This window comes from Rana temporaria, chromosome 10 (assembly GCF_905171775.1).
Source record: "Rana temporaria chromosome 10, aRanTem1.1, whole genome shotgun sequence".
Lineage (NCBI taxonomy): Eukaryota > Metazoa > Chordata > Amphibia > Anura > Ranidae > Rana > Rana temporaria.
Genome location: NC_053498.1, coordinates 109,038,272 through 109,056,537, shown reverse-complemented (window position 1 = coordinate 109,056,537; position 18,266 = coordinate 109,038,272). Strand labels below are relative to the sequence as shown.

The 18,266-nt window shown below is 43.3% G+C and overlaps 1 protein-coding gene across 1 annotated transcript in view; it reads left to right on the top strand.

Annotated features, from left to right (window-relative positions):
• NOC2L (NOC2 like nucleolar associated transcriptional repressor) overlaps positions 1–18,266 on the top strand; it is a 174,069-nt gene that overhangs the window by 72,076 nt on the left and 83,727 nt on the right. The window contains exons 13-14 of the mRNA XM_040325958.1: positions 16,397–16,510; positions 18,084–18,185. Of these exons, the coding sequence (XP_040181892.1) occupies positions 16,397–16,510; positions 18,084–18,185 (216 nt within the window). The remainder of the gene's footprint in view (positions 1–16,396; positions 16,511–18,083; positions 18,186–18,266) is intronic.

Genomic DNA, 18,266 nt, shown 5'->3' with positions numbered 1-18,266 from the left:
TTTCTCAACTAAGTTGGATTTATTATGATTTGAGTATATCTCTAAATTAAATCCTTTTGTCTTGGAGATGTTCTCCCTCCCCTCATTGTAAGCATTGCTTTGGGACATCCCATATAGTAATGAATGCCGCTCTGTGTCCCGTGATGTACGATAAAGAAAAAGAGATTTTTAATACAGCTTACCTGTAAAATCTTTTTCTTGGAGTACATCACGGGACACAGAGCTCCCACCCCTCTTTTTTGAGGACCATTTTGGGAGGCATACTGCTTGCTACAAAACTGAGGTACTCCTCCTATGGGAGGGGGTTATATAGGGAGGGGCATTTCCTGTTTGAGATTGCCAGTGTCTACACCTGAAGGTACTCCATATAACCCATATAGTAATGAATGCCGCTCTGTGTCCCGTGATGTACTCCAAGAAAAAGATTTTACAGGTAAGCTGTATTAAAAATCTCTTTTTTTTCAATTTTCGCAGGGTTCCTATTCAAGATTCCCAGAACACGAGTCGCCCTGCAAGTCGGATCATCTTGATCCGACTTCTGGTGCGACCTCTATTCAAATCAATGGGCTGCCATAGGAAACCATTGATTTTGAATAGAGAAAGAAACGCCGGGCGAGGCTTAACACAGCGTTAATCCTCGTTAAATCGCGTTTAACACCTTTTGTCTGCGTCTGACGTTTTTACAGCTCTAATGCTGGAGCTTCAGAACGCACTGGTCCTGGATTTTTTTTTTTGCAGCTTAACAACGCCTATGCCATTTACAGCTCAAAAACGTCAGAGTGGGCATGAGGCCATAGGACAGGGATATTCAATTAGCGGACCTCCAGCTGTTGCAAAACTACAAGTCCCATCATGCCTCTGCCTCTGGGTGTCATGCTTGTGGCTGTCAGAGTGATGCTATGCCTCATGGGACTTGTAGTTCTGCAACAGCTGGAGGTCCGCTAATTGCATATCCCTGCCATAGGCTAACGTGGAGAGGCGTTTTTAAGCTGCAAAAAACGCTCATAAAAGTGGCTGTAAAAACGTCTGTGGGCATGAGGCCATAGGCTAACATGGAGAGGCGTTTTTAAGCTGCAAAAAACGCTCAGAAAAGTGGCTGTAAAAACGTCCCTGGGCATGAGGCCTTATTGTCATTCTACTACACGTGGGGACATACAGTAGAACAGAATGTCGTATCTCACAGGGATATGGTGCTACATACAAATTAAACATAATTATAAATATATAAAGAATAAAAACACAAAAAAAAAATATTATAAACCTATTCACATCTGGGAACTAAGTAACTGTACATATACTGTATATTTCCAAAAGTCTTTGTAGCAGCAAGTGTTTATAAAAGTGTCTAGTGCATATTCAAGATTAAAAAGGCGGGGGAGGGGGATGTTCCTGGTCACAATTTATAGGTTGTATTAGAGGTTTCTAAAAGGATTGGAATTGAGGGCTCTCACAGCCTGGGGGAAAGAACTGTTGCGCAGTCTGACAGTCCTGGTTTTGATAATCCGGTACCTTCTACCTGATGGCAAAAGTTGGAAGAGACTGTGGGAGGGATGGGTAGGATCCATTACGATAGCTTTGCTGGAGCATTGTGTATGGAAAATGTCCAGGATAGAGGGAAAAGACCTCGATAATCTTTTCAGCCGTCTTCAAAAGCCGCTGCAGGGTCTTGTGATTAGCAGAACTGCATTTCCCATTCCCGACAATGATGCAGCTGTTCAGCACGCTTTTAATGGTTCCCCTATAGAATGTAGTAAGGATGGCTGGAGGAGGGAGTCTGGCTTTTTTAAGGCGCCAGAGAAAATATAGGCGCTGTTGTGCCTTCTTGGTTAGTGACGTGATGTTGGCTGTCCAGGTAAAGATCCTCTGAGATGTGTACTCCCACTCTCTCTGCAGTCAAGCTGTGGATGGTCAGTGGGGGTCGATCAACAGAATTTCTCCTGAAATCCATCACAACGTCCTTGGTTTTGTTCAATTAAGGAACAGGTTGTTTGTACTACACCATTTATCCACTGACCCACAGACCTCCCACCCCCACTGGTTTTAGCGATTACTCAGTGGTGGGTTTTTGCTATTCACTTCCCTGTGCATCTGCTCTTTCCACTTCCTCACACAGCGCAGTCACCATCATTTATTTCATTTAACCAGTTGTTTATATAGAAACCTCTCAGTAGAAAAGATAACATGAAGTTAAAGTACCATCATCCTAGACATAAGTTTGAATAGAGATAGGGTTTGTTGGGACCCCAGAGGCCCCAAGGCCCCTGAGATCCTGATCTATATGACCGCCCTCAGAATAGGACTCTATACCATCTCTATGATGTGTTGGCTGGTTGTATAATCTATCTGTTTTTACATTACTACTGATGTATTTTTTTAAAACTGTGTATTCCCCATTTCTTTGATGTTACTTTCAATAAATTGAATCTTTTTTACTCCTATTATACTCTCCACTTGCCCCTATTTACCTCCTGGGGTTTTTTGGGCCTCTGGGGTCCCAACAAACCCCATCTCTATTTAACCAGTTGTGCCACCATTTAGATGGACTTGACTAACAAACTAAAGCCAAACTCCTGCTAACATGTTTTTAACAGTTACAGCAAGAGTTTGGGATAAAGGTTTTACATAAATGAATAAAAGCTGACCATTGTAAGCAACCCTGTCAATGTTAAATGGTTTGTTTCAACCCTCCTACTGCCACATTTACTGGACAGCTTGGTCTGTTAAAGGAAGTTTAAAAATACCAGACTTACTGGCTGAATTGCCAGGTAGAACAATAAAGACAAAAACTACGTAGCAACCATGTCTAAGAAGTGGTAAGCTGCAATATAATTTTTCTTTTATGGGTTTAACCACTTCAGCCCCAGAACATTTGGCTGCCAAATGACTAGGCCACTTGTTGCGATTCGGCACTGCGTGGTTTTAACTGACAATTGCGCAGTCTTGCGATGTGGCTCCCAACAAAATTGACGTCCTTTATTTCCCACAAATAGAGCTTTCTTTTTGTGGTATTTGATCACCTCTTTGGTTTTTATTTTTTGCACTATAAACAAAAATAGAGCGACAATTTTGAAAAAAAAAAGCAATATTTTGTACTTTTTTGCTATAATAAATACCCCCAATTTATTTATTTTTCCTCCTCAGTTTAGGCCGATACGTATTCTACATATTTTTTGGTAAAAAATCGCAATAAGCGCATATTGATTGGTTTGCGGAAAAGTTATAGCGTCTACAAAGTAGGGGGTAGTTTTATGCATTTTTATTATACTTTTTTTTTACTTGTAAAGGTGGCTTTTTCTTTTTTTTTTTTTTACTGCGACATTATGGCGGATATATTGGACACTTTTGACATTATTTTGAGACTATTCACATTTATACAGTGATACGTGCTATACAAATGCACTGATTACTGTGTAAATGTGACTAGCCGTGAAGGGATTAACCACTAAGGGGCAGGAAGGGGGTCAAGTGTGTCCTAGGGAGTAATTCTGTTAGGGGCGTGGCTTACTGTGACACATCGCTGCTTCCGATGAGAGGAAGCAGACGATTAATGACGTCACCAGGCAGAACAGAAAGATGCCTTGTTTACAAAGGCATCCCCCCGTTCTGTTCCGTGACAGGGGGGTTGGGGCGTCCCATCCTGCTGCCTGTAAGAATGATCCAGCTGCTGGACAGCTGCTACGATTGTTCTTATGGTGCAGGGAATCGCCCTATTGGTCTCTTCTGCCATAAATGCATTTTTCTGCCTGTCATGTTCACTGAGCCATGCATGCGCAGCTAAGCAAACATTTATGGCCCTGATCTGTGCCGCATCGATGTGACTTGCGTGCGCATTAGTGACATCTACGTGGTCTGGCTTATTAAATGGCTGAAGGCACGGCACCCAGAAGGGAGACTGGGTGAAGATGGTAGCGCAAGGGCCCTGCGGATCGATCCCACCACAGAGCTAGCAAATTATGGCATAACCCACCTGGGGGTGGGACTTTAGTGCACTTTGCTTCCATTTTACACCGCCTAATGAACGGGAGTATAATCTGTGGCAAAGCAAAACTGGCAGCTATAGTTTATATGCGCCATCTCATCCCACAAGCGTCAACATTGAGATGCATCTTCGCAGTGATCTGCAGCTAATCATAATCAGAAAAAATAACAATGTTTTCTCCCTGCACAGCGGCAGTACGCCCACCCTTCTCATTTTTCGTCCGTCTCAGGAATTGCACATTTCACCTCTCCCAGACGACTTATTTTGTTTTCCATCTAGCAGGCCGTCAATCCGATATCTGGTCTGGCTCGACAAGCCAGATCCGGCAGTGACAGAGCATAAAGGGATGAGGTTTGGGTGGAGGTATTATTGATGTTCTTGGCCGCAGTCTGGCTTTTTGTAGTTGGAGGATTGAAGATGGGAAGCACCGGAGGTTTTTTCCCTGCCTCGTGATGCTCAATCTGTCCCATAGCCAAGATGTTATTCAGTCAGTTGACGGAAATGCTTCTGCAGCTGCTAGCCCCTGTCCAGCCCACATCCTCCTGTTCCCTGCCAGCTTAGTTTCTTCAATCTGTTCCTCCCCATCCTTTCCAGGTCCCTGGCTGCTTGCATGCTGTCACTGGGATGGTCTGTGTGTTTTTTTGTTTTGTTTTGTTTTTTTCGAAGTCGATTATTTATCATTAGGACAGCCAGTACACAGTAAGGCTTCATTTCCATGGACGTTTTTACAGCCACTTTTTTTAGCCTTTTTTACAGCTTAACCACTTCGTTACCGGGCCTATTTTGGCACTTTTCTCCTCTATGTAAAAATCACAATTTTTTTGCTAGAAAATTAATCAGAACCCCCAAACATTATATATTTTTTTTTAGCCGACACCCTAGGGAATGAAATGGCAGTCATTTCAACTTTTTTTTCTCGCACGGTATTTGCGCAATAATTTTTCAAACGCCTTTTTTTTAGGGAAAAAAACAGTTTCATGAGTTAAAAAATAACAAAACAGTAAAGTTAACCCAATTTTTTTGTATAATGTGAAAGACTATGTTATGCCGAGTAAATAGATACCTAACATGTCACGCTTTAAAATTGTGCACACTCATGGAATGGCGCCAAACTTTGGTACTTAAAAATCTCCATAGGCGACGCTTTAAATTTTTTTACAGGTTACTATTTTTGAGTTCGAGGAGGTCTAGTGCTAGAATTGTTGCACACGCTCTAACGCACGCGATACCTCACATGTGGGGTTTGAACGGTGTTTACATATGTGGGCGGGACTTGCGTGCGCGTTCGCTTCTGCACGCGAGCGACCGGGACAGGGGCGTTTTTAAAAAAAAAAATTTTTTTTTTTATTTTTTTACTTAATTTTTTTATTTTTACACTTTTTTTTTACATTTTTTTTTTTTATCACTTTTATTCCTATTACAAGGAATGTAAACATCCCTTGTAATAAGAATCACTGTGACAGGTCCTCTTTATGGAGAGATGTGGGGTCAATAAGACCCCCACATCTCTCCTCCAGGCTTACAAGCATGAAATCGGTGAAAAAAAAATCACCGATTACATGCCGACAGCGGCTTTGTTTACTTTCGGGTACCAGGCGTGACGTCATAACGTTGCGCCCGGTCCTCCGACGGTCATAGAGATGACTGTGACCGTTTGGTCACCAGTCATCTCTATGGTTCACCAACGAGCGCCGGCCGATTCGCTCTCCGGGCCCCCGATGGCACAGGAGAGCCCGGAGAAGCACCGGGTGGCGGCGGGAGGGGGGACGTCCCCTCCCGCTGCCTAGAAGATCGATCGAGTGGCGGAATCGCCGCTTTGATCGTTCTTCTGGTGCACAGAATCGCCGGGTGAAGACGGCGATATCTGAATGATGCCTGCAGCTGCACCCATCATTCAGATATCACCGCACAAAGCCGAGGACGTCCCAGGACGTCCTCTGGGTCTCAAGTGGTTAAAAACGCCTGTCCATGTTTTTTTTGATCTGGAGCTCAAAAACGCTGCGGTAGCGTTTGTGAGCGTTTTTTAACGTCTGGCGTTTTTTACAGCTCTAACGCTGGAGCTTCAGAACGCACTGGTCCTGTTTTATTTTTTTGCTTCCGATGAGAGGAAGCAGACGATTAATGACGTCACCAGGCAGAACAGAAAGATGCCTTGTTTACAAAGGCATCCCCCCGTTCTGTTCCGTGACGGGGGGTTGGGGCGTCCCATCCTGCTGCCTGTAAGAATGATCCATTCCATGAGTGTGCACAATTTTAAAGCGTGACATGTTAGGTATCTATTTACTCGGCATAACATAGTCTTTCACATGGCCTCATGCCCACTCTACAGCTCAAAAACGTCATGGTGGGCATAAGGCCATAACCTAACATGGCGAGACGTTTTTAAGCTGCAAAAAACGCTCAGAAAAGTGGCTGTAAAAACATCCATGGAAATGAAGCCTAAAGGTGTAAAATATAGGACCCATAATTTAAAGAGCCCTAATTCATTGAGCATTCTGGAAGCTCGTCAGTCCTTGCTCAGCACAGGATTTCATCAGTATAAGCAGTCCAGCTAAGGCAGTGGTTCTCAACCTGGGGATCGGGACCCCCTTGGGGGTCAAATGACTATTTGCCAGGGATCACCTAATCCTGGGCTGTTCCTGAAGCCCACACTGATCTCAAAGAAAAAGGGAGAGAAAGATTAAGAGAATGAACAAGAGAGAGGAATGGGGGTGGGAAGCAAGAAATTCGAATAGAGAGAGATAAAAGAAGAACAAAGAAAGAGTGGTACATCCTAAAATGTATCATAAGGGGTTTTAATACTGTGCGAGTGGAAGGGAGCGCTAAATGTCCATGGGTTTGGGGTGCCAATTACTTGTCTTGCCTTGGGTGCTGACAACCCACGCTACAAAATAATTTTACTGTTAGGGGTCCCCACAACTTGGCAAGTTTTCATCAAGGGGTCACGGCACTAGTAAGGTTGAGAGCCACTGAGCTAAGGCCTCTTGCACATGTTACTTCTGTTTGAGCATCTACCCTTTCAGACTTTTTCTTTGTATGTATTTGCATTTTTTTTTTAAATAACAAACCTGTCATACTTGCCTGCTCTGCAAGTTTTTTGCACAGAGCTGCCTCAATCCTCCTTTCCTGGTGTGTCCCAGCGGCACTCCTAGCTCCGCTTCGAGTGCCCCCACGCAGAACCGCTTTCCATGGGGACACCTATGTGGGTGCATTCCCAAGTCCTGTTGCTACGTCCATTGACACAGACAGTAGGTCTCGCCCCCCCCCAGCTTCTGTGTCACTGGATTTGATTGATAGCAGCAGCTGGCCAATCGCTTCTGTTGCTATCTGTCCAATGAGGACTTGAGACAGTGGCTGGAGCTGCTGGGCCTGTTCCCATCGCTGGAACGATCATGTTCCCATATGAAAAAGTGGGGCTTTGGTGGGCTGCTGCAGCACAGAAGGTTTTTCACCTTAATGTATTCTATCCATGTGACTACAACTCCTTTTAATGCCACTTTTTTGCCAAATAAGTGTCTGTTACCTCGACTGGTAATAGCCTGTATTAGTGCCGCTTGTTGTCCTGTTAACCCCTATTATGATTATTAAAGTGATAATTAAGTCTGTTTTATTTTTTTGTATAAAATAACCATGTTATACTTGCCTGCTCTGTGTAGTGGTTTTGCACAGAGCAGCACAGATCCTCTTCTTCTTGGGTCTCTCTTTGGCACTCCTGGCCCCTCCCACTCGAGTTCCCCCACAGCAAGCAGCTTGCAATGTGGGCACCCGAGGCCGCAGCTCTGTGTATCCATTCTGCCCCTTCTCTCTCCTCATTGGCTCACTGACTTTGACAGCAGGAGCCAATAAAGAGGGACAGCTGAGTCTCTCGTGCTACATCTCTGGATCGAGATGAGGCTCAGGTAAGTATTAGGGGGGCTGCTGCACACAGAAGGCTGTCGCACTTTGAATGACAATTGCGTGGTCATGCAACACTGTACCCATATGACATTTTTTACCTTTTTTTTTTTCTCACACAAATAGAGCCTTCTTTTAGTGGTATTTAATCGCCACTGGGTTTTTTATATTTTGCTAAACAAACGTAAGTCTAAAAGGTTTTCACTGTGCTGATGAGGCGGCACTAATGGGCACTCGTAGGCGACGCGGCTTAGGAGGCACTCATAGGTGACACTGACAGCACTGGTGGGTAATTTGAACCAAGCCTTAGACTGGGGTGCCTCGCGACTTATATTTTTCAGGGGTTTCTTGACTGGAAAAAGGTTGATAAACACTAGTTGAGAATATTCCACCTTCCCATTGCATGCTGAAGTATCTGTCAGGGCAAAATCACTGTATATTAAAATATCATAAATGGTTCTTCTCTTTGATGCAAATACATTTTCATACGTTTTGTATCTTTTTAATATGTTGCAATTAGGGAGAACACCCTGTCAGAGGTCAGTTAAGCTTCTAACTTCCTTTTAGTCAACAACACTGCATCTGCTGCACTGTGTTGTCAGCGTTGTCTGAGCTCTACAAAATACCTTCCCCTTATGTTATGGAAATGTCGGGTCCTGTAGTCCCAACAGAGGAGAACATGGGCAGACACGAGAGCACTGCTTGTGATATAAGAGAATCAGAGGCACTGGTGTCCGCTAACTACAACAGTCAAACTCACTGGATTTTTGGCAGGATTGATAGTGGTTTTTCTTTGCAGCATATTAAGTCTTGGGTTATTGTGCATGTGTTGCATTAGATGTGTACAGCATTTTTTTATGTTTTTGTCCAGATGTACACAGGTAAACTGATTTTTTTTTTTTTTTTTTTGTTAAAGCATCAGGTATTGACTGGTAAATTGTATTGGTTGTTTTTTTATTTTAGCAGTTCCTCCTTATGAAAAATATAAATAAAAAAAATCTGCTTTTCTATACCTATATGCTTCTTTACCTGAGGAAAGTTGTAGCCTTTTTAATTGTCAGTGCCAAATATATATTGTAGCCTAGCAATAGCTGTTGTTTTTCCTTGTTAGAATGCTTAAGCCGTTAAGGACTTCTAAGGCTAGTAGGAAGGATTGAATCACTTCTAATATTTTTGTAGATTATTTTCTGGAAGAAATTGGATGGTGTGCCTAGTTTGTGGTATTGGGGACGGAGTGAATGGAGAAAGCAGGAGCTGTTAATCTGCTTGAGACTCCTCAGGTTGTAAAGTCTCCACGCCGACTATGCCCTTTTGCAACCAGACGAGAGGTTTTAAAGATTCCCTTCGCTAATGGTTTTACAAGAACCATTTTCTAATTAAATGATTGAATTCACAGTGGAAGCCTCTTACTGGGCGCACCTAACAGGAAGTGTATCAGAAATGTTCCAGCAGTTGAGCAGAAATCTAGCAAATCAGCGTTAACCCTTGCACCTCCTAGGATTGCCATGCTAGTAACCATGTGGAAATTACATCTGTGCATAATTCAAGGGGTGCTAACCCTGAAACCCTTGGTAGTTTGAGATTAGATATATTCATACTATTTACAGATTGGTTCCAACTTCTCTCTTGACTTAAAAATGCTTGTCTGACAGTAGGGTGTCCTCCTCTATACATAGCTTAGTATGTTGTTTATCTCCTCCTATCAGTGTGGTCAAGAAATTAAATTGGTCACCCACAGCTCGAATTCCTGCTAAATTGGCTGAAATGCAGGCTGCCTGTGGCTTAACCAGTGGGCTTCAACCTTTTTCCAGTCAAGGCGCCCTTGAAAAGTATTTCCAGTCTCGAGGTACCCCAGTGTAAGGCTTGGTTCATATTACTGCTTGCCACAGAAAATGTGCAGATTTGTGCGCAATCCTGATACATAAACGCTGTTGCTCTTCAGCAGACACGCAGGAATGTCATTTGTTCTTTTTGATGCCCTCCACGCATTGACAATTTTAACAAAAAGGTTGTGGATTTCTTTTCCTGTGTAGGGCAGTCCATTGAGAGGAATAGCCTGCCCTACATGCAGCACGCAGCCACACAGATGGGAACCAAGGACTCTTTGACAAGTGAGGTTAGGGGTTGGCAAAACCACAAGGTGGAGACGTTTTTACCACCCCCCAACTGCTCCTCTTTTAGTGGCCGAAGCAGTGGCCGGGGATGTACCCATGTTTTGCCCGTGGCTGGAAGTATATCCCTAGATGTATGGGACTGCGCTTCAACCGTTTCACAAATGCATGCAGTGCACACGGTTGTGTAGCGGTGTTGCTGCATTTAGGGTGTTAAAACAGGCATAGACTAGGCGACATGTCAACTTTTTACTGCCTGTCAAATTCCTCTGAAATGCAATCTGAGCAATAATTGTTTTTCAGAGGAGCGGCGGTTATGTATGTTGGACAGTATATTACACACTGTACACTACTCCACTCTGAATGCTGTATATTGTATAGCTCATACAACTATTCACTACAGTATTTTCATATACATATTAAAAGCAGCTAATGTTCACAGCCAGGGCTGGAGCCAGCATAAGGCAGCCTAGGCGGCTGTTTTACAGCGCTATGACTGGCATCAAACTCAACAAGTGCTTACGCCGGCCCTGGTCGCAGCTTTACCTAGCTACCTCCATCTGCATCGCTCCTTGCAGCCCCTGCAATAAACAACAGTATGACAGACAATTGGCACTGAGCTGGGAGGAGCTGAGTGAGACAACGGAGAGGGAGTAACCCGCCTCAGCCATGGCTTCTGCAGAGGCAATCAACACTAAACTGTGAGAGGAGGAGGAGGAGCTAAGTGGGACCAGGAGGAGGGGCCAGCAGAAGCAGGGATGGCATGGGAACCCTTGGGTATGGGTGCTTTTTTTTGTACAGCCTGAAATAGGTGGCTTTGTGCAGGCATATTGGATGGTGAAGAAGGTAGTTTGCAATGACCCCCCCCCCCTTCTCCTCCATGGACATTATGCCTGCTCAGAAGCCGCTCATTTAACTTCGGAGCGGCTGGCTGCAGTGTCTGTGACTGGGTCACTAAGCCCAGCCTCCACCCTTCTCCCCCCTTCATCCGTGCTTGGACGGGAGAAAAGGAAGAAGGATCTATCTGTTCTACCTCCTCCCGCCCCCTACCTCTCTGTCTGCCCCACCCACACTCCTATCCCTTGCGTGCTGCCAGTATAGAAAGGGGATGTGGGCATGAGATTCAAAGTCACAGCAGCATCTGGCTGCATGATGGATGCCCCTGTGTGAGCCATCAGATAGCAGTGAGCAGCCTTGGAGTGAGTGGGAGCTGAACTGTCTCCATCTCGTCTCTCCCCCATCGGTCTCCCTCCCCAACTCTGTTCTTCCAGGAGCTTCACAGACTTGGCAGGTGTATTTCCTGTCCAGGTAGCCTAGGTTCACACTTGTTAGGACCAGGCTTTACATACTGCATGCTTTCACCTCTAAACCTCCACATTGGATCAGCCCAGGAGGTGGAGACTGGAGAGTTCTGGTGTAATTACATGAGATTTTGTGTTCAGGAGGGGTGATCATTATGGAATTTAGGTGACAGGTGACAGCTCTGCAGGTCTGTTGTGAGAATGACGGCAGCATTGGAAAGGTGTACACATTGATCATTGGGAATTGCATCAGCAGTAGTTTGTGAACTTTGCCTTATGTCTCCTGTAGAAGTACAACTTCCTTGCTGTATGTTGGGATCAGTCCTGGTAATTGTCTATGTACTTTTCTTTATCCTTCTACAGGATCGTATGCTGCTGATTGTTTTGAGCCCCTCTGTGCCCTGTCTTTTGTTGCGTGGCACATACTGTACAAGTGTATGAGACGTTCATGCTTCATTCATGCTTCAACTGAGCAGGACCGCGGATCTGTGTGTGTGGAAACGTCCTGTCAGGGAGAGGAGACCGATGGTGTGTCCCTTGTACATAGGGACACCAATTGGTCACCTCCCCCAGTCAGTCCCCTCCCCCTACAGTTAGAATCACTCACTAGGGTACACATTTAACCCCTTGATCGTCCCCCTAGTGTTAACCCCTTCCCTGTCAGTCACATTTACACAGTAATCCGTGCATATTTATAGCACTGTTCGCTGTATGAATGTGAATGATCCCAAAATAGTGTCAAAAGTGTCCGATGTGTGCGCCACTATATTGCAGTTAAGATAAAAATCGCAGATCGCTGCCATTACTAGTAAAATAAAAAAAAAAGGTATAAATCCATCCCCTATTTTGTAGCCGCTATAACTTTTGCGCAAACCAATCAATATGCGCTTATTGCGTATGTAGAAGGATACGTATCGGCCAAAACTGAGGAAAGAAATATTTTTTATATATTTTTGGGGGATATTTATTATAGCAAAAAGTAAAAAAAAAATTATATATTTTTTTTTTCAAAATTGTCGCTCTTTTGTTAATAGCGCAAAAAATAAAAACCGTATTGTTTAATAAACAGCCATAGTTTAGCTAGCCAGTTTGTGTTTCTATTTTTATTTTTTTTTGCTAACTAACTTATTTTAACAACTGTTGCAATAATATATTGTTTGAAGGCAGATATGTTCTTCCATCTTCCAGATCTGCTTGCTGAAGCTGGGAATGATCGCTTTATCTGAAAGTGCAAAGTTTTATGTTATTGTGGGATGCCAGGCATATGTAGTGCTGCTTCCGTAGGAGCCGCTGGTTAGGATAGGTCCTCTGTTCTTTGCCTTCGATGTCTATAAAAACTTCAGCCCCTCTGACAGACTAGGTTGAGTGTACAAAGCATGCCATATCACAAAAAAATCTCTGAAAGTAATACTTGGCATCCCAGTAAGTACTACTATATCAAAGAAAATGGGCATTGAACCAGCTAGTAAAGGTACACTTTAATACAGGGGGTCAGCTACCCTTTTCCACTTAAGGGTTGGATTCAATGTATGTAAATGCACGGAGGGCCGCATTCACCTGCTGATAAATTAAGATGATAATCCTATCATAGTAATAATAACAGTACAGGTTTACCTCACTTTAAGGTGCTTCACTAATACAAAGCAAGTTCTCCCCGAGGGAGCATGTGCCTGGGGATTCATAATTTACTGCCCCTCCCCCATCCTGGCACCCAAGGGTGGCTGATACCAGCCCTGCCAGCCAGCATGGTCCACAGGTGGGGTTCCTGTCCCCAGGGGGTGATGGGGTTCCTGTCCCCAGGGGGTGATGGGGTTCCTGTCCCCAGGGGTGATGGGGTCCCTAATTGGGCCCCCCTTTGCAGTGTTTTCTGTACCACATAGCAGTATCCTCTGTCCACCTTCACATCACTCCCATACTGTTCTCAACCCCCATAGCAAATTTCTTGTGCCCCCAAGGCAGTGTCCTCTGTCCCTTACACCCCCCCCCCCCCCACACACACTGTGTAGGTAGAACTTTCCTACCTTACACAGGTGTACAGAGCAGAGATCGATACCACAGGCTGGATGGGGGCAGAAACTGCAAACAATAGCAAGGTCACCCTTAGTGCAGCAGTGATCAATAATAAAGCTTGGTTTACTAAACACCGAAAATATACTACCAAAGTGCATTGAATGGGACTATACTAGGCCTAGACTGACTGGATGTGCACCGTCCATAGAAATGAAGGGAACAAATTGGACTTTTATGGGAGGGATGGTCCTTTGATTTTCTGCTGGCCATCGTTGGGGCCCTTTATGAAGCATTGGTGCCATTAACAACAACTTTAGTAAACAAGCATGCAGTATAAGTGTAGTAAAAATTAGGTAAAGGTGCAGTTTTCTTAATGTCCTGCTTCCAGTAGATCAGTCCCTACTAGCAATGTGAACCATACAATTCTTGCTTTTAATGCTAACATCACATTAGCAGCTCTAAAACGGTAGTGAACTTGTTACAATTTTGTTTTTTCATCTGGGCACCCTGCTGCTTTGTGCAATAATGTGACACCCTGTTTAATAATGACACTATTATGACACCTGTCAAAATATGCCCTCCTGCGCTGTCAGTGTGGGGGCGCTTCCATCTTCCGGTTTTCCTCCTTTGTTCTATTCGGCCACTTGAATGGCCGCGTCATGATGGCTTTACTCCCCACGCATCCGCATGGGAATCACATCACCATGCCACAGAGCAAGTGCCGTAATCAACTCTGATCTATGAATTTGTGACATGGTGTACATTACCACTGATATGCAGGAAGAATCCTCAGTCTCTTGTGCCATAAAAATACCTGTCTGATTTTTTTTTTTTTTAAATACAACTTTAATTTGAGTTTTGGTTACCTGTTCCTTAACCACTTAAGGACCGCCGCACGACGATATACGTCAGCAGAGAGGCACAGCTGTGTACATGGACATGTATATAAGTCCCCTCGCGACCCGGTCCGTAGCTCCGTGATCGTGCCCGCGAACCTGATTGCGGGTGTCCGCGATCGGGTTACAGGAGCTGAAGAATGGGGAGAGGTGAGTTTAAACCTTCCCCGTTCTTCTCTGTGGCAATGTCAGTGATCGTCCATGATATAGGGAACGACTATCACTGACGTCACACGTCCAGCCCCGCCCCCTACAGTTAGAAACACACATGGTCCCACTTAACCCCTACAGCGCCCCCTAGTGGTTAACCCCTTCACTGCAATTGCCATTTTCACAGTAATCAGTGCATTTTTTTTAGCACTTTTCACAGTAAAAATTACGGTGGTCCCAAAAATGTGTCAAAAGTGTCCGATGTGTCCGCCATAATGTTGCAAACATGAAAAAAATCGCAGATCACCGCCATTAGTAGTAAAAAAACTAAATTATTAATAAAAATGCCATAAAACACTCCCCTATTTTGTAAACAATATACATTTTGCGCAAACCAAATCGATAAACACTTATTGAGATTTTTTTTTTTTACCAAAAATAGGTAGAAGAATACGTATTGCTCTAAACCAGTGTTTCTCAATTCCAGTCCTCAGGCCCCCCCAACAGGTCAGGTTTTTAGGATTTCCCTCAGATGAAAAGGCTGTGGTGGTTACTAAGGCAGTGAAACTGATCAAATCACCTGTGCAAAATAATGGAAATCCTGAAAACCTGACCTGTTGGGGGGTCTGAGGACTGGAATTGAGAAACATTGCTCTAAACTGAGGAAAACATTTTTTTATATCTTTTTTGGGGATATTTATTATAGCAAAAAGTAAAAAATATTGCATTTTTTTTTTTTAAATTGTCGTGCTATTTTTGTTTATAGCGCAAAAAATAAAAACCGCAGAGGTGATCAAATACCACCAAACGAAAGCTCCATTTGTTTGAAAAAAATGACGCCAATTTTGTTTGGCAGCCACGTCGCACGACCGCGCAATTGTCGGTTACATTTTTTTTAGTCTTCCCATTAAAAAAATAAATAAAAGGCACACTGATATTGGCTCAGGGATTGACCGATGAATGTTGGGTTGAAGAATGGTGTGCTCAGCACGCGTTAAAAAGCTTCTCACATCTTAGTACCGCATTCTAGTCCTTGGGCACTTTATTGCAGCCTTCAGTTCCACGGTGAGAGTACTGAATACTGATCGAGCAATGCGAAAGCTGCTTAAATATAATAAAGAGTCTTCAGTTTGTTTCTTAAATAAATGTAAGAGATCCACTAAATGCACATATTATTGGTGTGATTGTGTGGTAAAGCTTTTTTTTTTTTTGTACCTATAGTTTTGTAATCATATATGTACAACTATTTTTTTTATTTCATCTGTTGGATGTCAATTTTCCCTTTTGAACAGGAGGAAATAAGGGAAACTCTTCTAAACAAAGACAACAACAGCAATACAATTCTGGCACAAGGTCTTAAAAATAACAATCATGTTATACGTAACTGCTCTGTGTAGTGGTTTTGCACAAAGCAGCCCAGATCCTTCTCTTCTCAGGTCCCTCTTCTATGCCCCTGGCCTCTCCCTCCTGTTAAGTTCACCCCACAGCAAGCAGCTTGCTATGGGGGCACCCGAGCTGAGTCACAGCTCTGTGTATCCATTCAGACATGGAGCTGTGGTTTGGCGCCACCCCCATCTCTCTCCTGATTGGCTAACTGACTTTGGCGGGAGCCAACAGCACCACTGCTGTGTCTTAGCCAATCAGGAGGGAGAGTCCCCGACAGCCGAAACACTATGGACATCGCTGGGCAGAGATGGGGCTCAGGTAAGTATTAGGGATGCACACAGACGGCTTTTTATCTTAATACATAGAATGCATTAGGATGAAAAACCTTTTGCCTTTACAACAACTTTAACCTTCTTAAAGCTGCGATTTGTGTGCTTGTGCCAGCATAGATGGTTTAATAACATGATATAACATTTAAACAATTAAAACAAACGTGTCAATATTCATTACATACCGTAGAAGAGAGGCCTGGATCTTGATAGAAAAAACATGCAAGCTTCTGCAGGCACCCTGCTATCGTGCAGTGTTCTGGTGTCCTGATTATGTGTTTTATGAAGTGACATCTTTTACCGAACCTGCTAAACCTTGTGTTTTTTTTATTTTTTGCAGATTTTTCAGCAAATGAACTTTAACAAGAGGCCAGGAAGAATCAGTGTAAAACCGATCAACTTTGCAGTCATCCTGAAATTGTCCAACACCAACTTACAGGAAAAAGTGTTTAGGGTAAAGATTTAGTTCTATTAACATGAGATTTATTTTTACCCATGTGCCATTTCATGGTGTGATTTTAAACTAATATATATCTATAGCATGATGAAAGAGAATTCTAACATACAATACTTTGGGTCGCATTAGTAGTGGGCTCTTATTCCCATCTTTTCTTCGGTCCTAGTCCAGTACAATTTATGTAATTTAAGTATTTATATCTAAATATTCTAAACAAACAGTAAATCATTTTTAAAACAAGTCTTCACTGACCCCTGTAGCTGCGGGCACTGTGAAGGAATACATCACCATAATTTACAGCAGAAGCACTGAAATACTTATAATGTATCCTTATAATGTAGAATTCCAGCCTAAACCTAAATACTCTTGTATTTGTATTTGTTCTTTTTCCTATCCTACTGCCAATGCTGACTAAACCCATTGTGGGCATAGAAAATAATCCCCCCCCCCCCCCTTTGCAGCTTAAAATAAAGACACCATTTTCATCCAGGTGCAATTAATGGTGCAACCTATAGAAGTAAAAAATATAACACCCAACATGTCATGCCATGCAAGGACATTCACCCTTTTCTCCTTCACCACTATTCGGTCATTTTTGTATAAACTTACCTCTTTTTAGCCTGCTTTGGTCTATTCCCCTGTTCTAGCTCTCCTGTGTCATTCCAGTGATGGCTGCAGGGGAGAGAGAGCACCGACAACGTCTGGTACATGGGAGGCTGTGGGTGACAGGCTTTCCTAGCCATTGTCGAACACTCTTTTCCCCTGCAGCTGCCACTGGCTGATGCAGGGGATCATGTGACCAGAGCGGGCTAAAAGTAGGTATGTATATAAAATATATTTTTTACACGTTAGTTAGCATAGGTGTTGGGGGAGGGGGCATTGATGAGAATAGGTGGGTTGAAGCTGGAATTCTGCTTTAACTTCTCTCGGCAGCATAGCTCACCTTTCTGCCCTCCAAGCAGTGACTCAGCAGCAGATCAGCTCATGACGATTAATCCTCTCAGCAGTGAATCGGCAAATTTCTCAGACTTCTTATATAAACACAGCAGAAGCGCTACTAGACGAAGATGCCTGCTCATTCTTGAGCATCAGGACCTGCCTCAAATTTTGCCTTGTGAGCATAGTAGTGGACATGCTTTACTTCGCTATTTCTCTCATCTCCATAAGGGAATGAAGGATTAAGATTGCAGAAAGCTTTTTTTTTCCTACAAGATGAAAATTCTCCTTGTGAGATGATAAAACTATAGACCCAAGGGCCCCTTCTAATCTGCCGTTATCAGTCAGAAACTACTATCTCAAGTGATGTTCAAAATTGGTAACATTATTTATCATCTGCCCATTAATGGCTACAATAAACCATAGTGCTTTGGAGAATTGCTGAGAGGCAAATAAAATACAATCACTATGCTGAAGATAACCAGGAAGCACATCATGTGTAAATTTGGCTGCCTCAGTGTCGTTTTCTAATTAAAAACTTTTCAAAGAACAGAATTTTCATCACCTACACTTGCCTATGATTATTTATAGATTTTATCTAACAAACCCTTGCTTTTTTTTGCTTTCTTTGTAGGATGGGCTAATTGACCAAATGTATGATTTGACAATGGAATATTTACATACCCAGGCTTATTGCATCGGGTTCCCTGAGCTGGCTCTGCCCTGTATAATCCAGGTATGTTGGCGAGTTATTACTGTACATGTACAGCTACTCCAAAAAGGGCCATAGTTTTCTTTTTTTGTTTCTTCGCTTGGT